Source organism: Trifolium pratense, linkage group LG5, assembly GCF_020283565.1.
Source record: "Trifolium pratense cultivar HEN17-A07 linkage group LG5, ARS_RC_1.1, whole genome shotgun sequence".
NCBI classification, from domain to species: domain Eukaryota; kingdom Viridiplantae; phylum Streptophyta; class Magnoliopsida; order Fabales; family Fabaceae; genus Trifolium; species Trifolium pratense.
Genome location: NC_060063.1, coordinates 27,344,426 through 27,350,703, shown reverse-complemented (window position 1 = coordinate 27,350,703; position 6,278 = coordinate 27,344,426). Strand labels below are relative to the sequence as shown.

General features: G+C 33.8%; 1 protein-coding gene across 1 annotated transcript; it reads left to right on the top strand.

Annotated features, from left to right (window-relative positions):
• Positions 1-206: 206 nt before the first annotated feature.
• LOC123883148 (rhodanese-like domain-containing protein 4, chloroplastic) lies at positions 207-5,676 on the top strand. The gene is made up of 8 exons (XM_045931876.1): positions 207-1,306; positions 2,128-2,230; positions 2,335-2,421; positions 2,676-2,747; positions 2,845-2,919; positions 4,172-4,252; positions 4,410-4,718; positions 5,382-5,676. Exons 1-8 carry the CDS (start codon positions 663-665, stop codon positions 5,427-5,429), a joined length of 1,419 nt encoding a protein of 472 aa, XP_045787832.1. The 5' UTR covers positions 207-662; the 3' UTR covers positions 5,430-5,676.
• The last annotated feature ends 602 nt before the right edge of the window (positions 5,677-6,278 follow it).

Sequence of the window (6,278 nt, the reverse complement as noted above, 5' to 3'; positions counted from 1 at the left end):
TTCAGACATGTCGAGCTCCACCTATTCTTATACTTCAAAAGAGAATCGATTACATAAAAGATGAGATCAATAAGTAAAAATTTACCGTGGAGGTGTTGTTCAACCACCACCATCTCCAATTATTCAATCAACTGAACTATTAACATACTTACCTAATAATTTTTTACTATTCATTTAAGATTAGATGAATGACATCATTAACCGATAGGAATCAAAATCCATGTGTTTCATCTAAGATGATTGTACTGCATGCATTCTCTAGAGAGTAGTAGTACTAGTACTACTTCTATTCTTCCACTGTCTCTAGTCTAAGACATTTTCTTAGCCACACAATTTTCATACCATGAATGAAAAACCTCACCTCAATCCTCATCAGCTGCATCTCATCTTCATTCTCCACATGTCAACCAACCATTAGTCTTGTTCATATATCCCTTGCCACATCATCACTTCAGTGTCACCCACTTCATTACACATTTTTACCCTTTTTACACCTTTCTCTCTATCTTCTCAATTTTGCCACTCATTTCACAAAGAAACAAAATCAACACCATCAAGATATCAATACATCAACCCTTTGAGCTTGTAATAATTTATGATAGTTCCTTAAGTTTCAAATTTTGAGAGCCTCATAAAAATTTGCTGTCATATAAAATTATGCTATGGAGGCCCTCAATTCTACTGTTTTCACCCCCCTTTCAGTGCTTTCTGACAGAACAAAATTTTCATCACACCCAACAATTTCTACATGCAAAGTTTCAAACTTTTCCACTTCAATCAACAAAAAACACAACTTAAGAGAGTTTTTATCAAAGAATTTTCAAAAGGGTCTTTTCCTTGCTACAGCTTCAGTTGTGAATGTTAACAATGGTGAATTTGCAAATGCTCTAACATATGAAGAAGCATTAGGACTATCTCCAAGTGCTTCTTCAGGTGGTGACATTGATGTTAATGGTTTTGTAGATAGTGTCATAGGTTTTGCAACTGAGAACCCTTTAATTCTTGCTGGTGGTGTAGCTATTTTGGCAGTGCCATTGATTTTGTCTCAGATTTTGAAGAAACCTAAGCCTTGGGGTGTTGAATCAGCTAAAAATGCTTATGTTAAATTAGGTGCTGATGGGAATGCTCAGTTGCTTGATATAAGAGGTTTGGCTGAGATTAGACAAGTTGGTGGTCCAAATGTTGGTGGTTTGAAGAAGAAATCGGTGTCGATCGCTTATAAAGGTGATGATAAGCCGGGGTTCTTAAAGAAGATTTCCTTGAAGTTTAAGGAACCTGAGAATACTACATTGTTTATTCTTGACAAGTAAGGATAACAAAGATCAATTTTATTTGTAGAATTTGTGTTTTATCAATTGTGATTCATGTTTGTGATGTAGCATTAGGATTTGTTTGCTTTCTAAAAACATTTTCAGTTTTCGCAGCCGCGTTTATGATGAATTGCTAATAAGGAGATGGTAGATTGTAGTAAATAATTGTGATAGAGAGAAGATTAGAATATAAGTTAGGAAGACTGCATTTTTGGTAAATAATTATGATGTTGGATACATGTTAGTGTCCGACACACGATGCCAACATATGTGATTACATTCAATTAAATCATCATTTTCTTAAATTATTACTGGTGTCGATGTATCAATGTTAGTGTTATATGCGGTGTTTGTGTCTGTGTTAGTGCTTCATAGTCCAAATGAGTGTAGGGGAAACTCTAGAACTGAGAATGCAGCTAAAATTGAAGTGATGATCAAACCATGACCACAATTTTCTGTTTGGCGAAAATAGTTTAGTTTTATCAATCACCATAGAGGACACATATCTTACACTTGAGGTGTCAACTCAGTGGTAAAAGCTTAGCTGTGTAACCTCAAGTTACAAAGTTCAGATCCCCTCGGGGACGGTTGTAAAATGGTCATTATTGCCACTTTATTAATAAAAGTACACATAGGCTATGTTCTTTGTGGAGCATTCACAAAAATAAAATAAAATTAGTCAGGCCGATACATCTGCAGTCGGTGTTATCTGATTCAACATGTGAGGAAAATTAATTACATAAAATTATTGTTTCTTCTTGCATTTTGCAAAAGAATGTACTTGAGGCTGATTGAGTGAACTTGTGATGGAAGCCAGATTTGATGGGAACTCTGAACTGGTTGCAGAGTTAGTCACCCTTAACGGATTTAAATCTGCTTATGCAATTAAGGATGGTGCGGAAGGACCACAAGGATGGCTGGTATTTCTTTTCATTTTCGCATTTTTGGTTTTCGTATTTATCATAATCTTAATACCGAAATTTCTATGTTGGTCAATACACTCACATTGTTTGGTATTCTGCAGAATAGTGGCCTTCCTTGGATTGAACCAAAGAAAGCATTGAGCTTGGATTTTGGCAGTTTGACAGATACTATCAATGAAGTAATCGGCGTATGTATCTTAGATTTATCTACTCGCGATTGTAATATTCAATGTCGATGCACATGCAAAATACAACTATTGGTTTTCAAACTGCAAAATAGTTGAAAAAACCCTTCTGTTAAATTAAAGAATACGATGAATGTACTCAAATTTTCTTTTGGAGAAAATGATAAGAAAGGGAACATGAAAATGTAGAAAATGAACTTACTCGTCATTAAATCTTAGCGTTATGAGTGTTTATAATTAATGGTGGTTTATTGCAGGAATCTGATGGCTTGGCTGTTACTCTTGGGATTGCTGCAGCTACTGGAATTGGTGCATTAGCTTTTTCCGAGGTTGATCTAATGAGTTATTGCCTTTTGCTTAACATGCAATGGTCCACTATGGCATGACTCTACTGACATATTTTTTGCGATGTTACTATATTTGTAGATAGAAACAATTCTCCAACTTGTAGGATCAGCTGCACTTGTTCAGTTTGCAAGCAAGAAGCTTCTATTTGCCGAGGTAAGTGTGTTTTTCTATGAGGGATGGCTTTGTGTTGTTTATTATCATCAATTCTGTTGAACAATGCACTGTTGAATCCAGAAAGCCACAATTCTTTTGTTGCATGTTTGTGCATTTATTTTATAATAATAACTAGATGTAAACATACTATCACATGATAGTGTGTTATGATATATGAAGAGTTAGTTTCGTAACACGTTTTGTTTGAATTTTAATAAGTTGTGTGTGTGAGTGACTTGGGGCCTGTTTCAATAAACAGTTTATTTGCAGCTTATCATGATAAGTGCTTATAGATAAGCTTACATAAGCTATTTTTATTGCAAAAGATAAAATAAAGATAAATTGTTTTTATATATGCTACGAGCTATTTTCATAAACTATAATGGAGAACTTATGAAAATAAGCTTAAAAAAACTTATGAAAATTGACAATTTTCATAAGTTCTCCCAAAATTATGCTAGTAAATAAGCTCAAACAAACCAATCCAAACAGTCCTTTAGAATAAGTCAAATCATTATTAAATAATTCACTTGTAAAAGAAAGTTAATTTTGCGTCAAATAGGTAAAACAAGTCAGAATGGATCCTCTGCAGCCCAATCTGCCTCTCCAACAAGTTTGTTGGATTAATCTAATGACTGAGACGCCGTTGGAGAGGCAGGAGAGGATCTGAACCTGACAAGGTCATATATTGTGACTATTAAACAATAATAATAAATGATAATCGAATACCAAAATAATATCTGATAGATAGAATTAGTTGATAAAAAATAATTACTTGAACTTGATGAGTAAATTGAGAGACTCTTTATGCTGTTAGAAAAGAAAAATTTCTCATAATTTATAAATTATGTTTAATTGTTTACTTTGAAGCAAAATGTTTCCCTGTATTCTCTCCAATACAATGATCTTCCTAATCGTAGTGAAGAACATATTTTATCTTAAAAGTACAAATGTTTTTAACATTGTTGCTGCTGGGACATGCAAAGTTATGGGGAAAATTAAGCAATTTTCTGTTTGCACGACACATTCTAGGGGAATATGATCATTGCTTTTTCTATTAACTTCCATCAGAAAGTGAGAATATGTTATTGATCAAGTTGTACATCGATGAGTTTATAGAATTATGAGCGACCATTGCATGATTATTATGCCAGTTCCATCATGCCCTGCACTTCTCTTTTATAATTTTTTATTGAGTAAAGTATTATTAATTTGTTTTTTCTTTTTTATTAAATTGTTTATTTGATGGCAGGACCGGAAGAATACACTAAAACAAGTTCAGGAATTCTTGAACACCAAGGTTGCTCCTAAGGAACTTGTTGATGAAATAAAGGTGCTTGAAATTCTTCATAATCTATATATCTTGATAAATTAGTATTAGTTGCAACTACAATGTGATGCATTTTAGAATATATATCTCGATTGACGATGTATTTTCTTAAATTTATCCTATGTGATTCTTCTTTGAATGGAATGGCCGGGAACATTAGGACATCGGAAAGGCTCTTCTACCAACTTCCACCAACAATAAATCTCTTCCCGCAGCAACGGAAAATATTCCAGAGCTTGCTACAGCTGGTGGCACTGTACAGAAAACAGAAGCTACTCCCGAAACTGTGTCCGAGATCAAAGCAGAAGCAGCAGTAGAACCTGTGACCAAAGTAGAAGCAGCAGCAGAACCTGAGCCCAAAGTAGAAGCGGCAGCAGAACCTGCCCCAGAAATAAACTCCGTGCCGAAAACTGAAGCTGAGGCAAAGTCAATTCCTGTGCAATCTAGACCACTTTCACCATACCCATATGTAATGTCTTAATTTCATCCCTTTTTTTTTCTTCGAGTTTTTCACTTTAATGCTCAATTATATATGCTTGTTGTTGACAATTTTCTTCGAACTTTTCTTTGCACATATTTTGTTAGTGTGAAATGTAGAATAAAATTAGGACACAATGTGAAGTTGCATTTCGAAGAAAAGATATATTTTTTTAAGTTTTCAAAATGAGATTAATTTTGATACACTTTCACTGTCAAAAACTTTACAATGTCGACAAATCATAACCACTGACAATAATCGGATGGTTATGATTTGATTGGCCGTGTAACAACCTTTACACTGACAATGTATATAAATTAAATCCTTTCAAATTGTTATGCAATAAGTGATAAATTAATATATGAAAACCATTAAACCCACATGGGTTGGCCTGGTGGTGAAGACTTGGGACCTTGGAGTGTGTTCTTTCAAGGTCTCCCATTAGAATCCTTCAGGTACCACTTTCTGTGTTGGATTAGTCCATATGACTTCAATTGGGCCCCCCGCAGTGGACAGTGGGATTGGTGTCTCTTGGATTAGTCGGTCCTTAGGCCGGATACCAAGTCTTCAGAAGAAATTTTATTACATGAAAACCATTTTTTTGAGTTATATTCATGCTTCTAACACATACTTTGCTACTTTTTTGACTCGCAGTATCCAGATTTGAAGCCTCCATCATCTCCATCTCCTTCAAAGCCCTAGAGTTTCTTCACTTGTATGAAGAGAATACTATAGCAGGCAAAATAGTTGTTCAAAATATTCAGCATGTATCAAGAGCTAGCTGTACAATCCTACAATCTATATTCCTGCAAGAAAAGAACATCTTCAACTTACATGAAACTTTGGTTGAAGAAAAGTTCATGTCACTAGTTCTATAATTTATTATAGTCTTGTTATTATCATCCTTACATTTGTGTTACTCAATAAACTTTTTTTTGTTGTCTTCTTAGCTTTGTACTGTTAGTTGCTATGTTGTGATTTAGTATCATATTATTACATCATTCAGTTTTGAATAAGCAAATAAGGTTTCAAAATATGCAATTATGTAGTATTTGTATTGATTCATGAAGTTTTTTATTTAGTTAAGCATTGAACTTTTGGTTGTGTATTTTTGTAATTTGACTTTGCAATTCTTAAGTATAGAACTTATGTTAGGCTTGTTTAGCTCTTATAATTTTGGTGAATTGAAAACCCTAATGCAGATTAGACCCTTAATATTAGTGATATTCAAGTACTGGTCTTTTATAAATGTGTTCTTAAACATCAAAACAAAACAGGTCAGCCTAACATATTTAAAACAAAAAATGATTTTGAGTGAATTTTGAATCCGGCTAAAACTGAGTTGGAAGTGATTTATGTGTCTTAAAGACGCATGTTAGCATGACTCTGGAACAATGTAAAAGGGTCACACTAACTAGTCCTTCTAGGGCATTAGTTAAGGATATAAATGGTCACTCTGCCTTGAAAAAAAATGTGTATTCAACTATTTTGAAGTTTAAAAATTATCATTTCCAATGTAAAATTTATATACTATTCTGCATGCCAATCAAT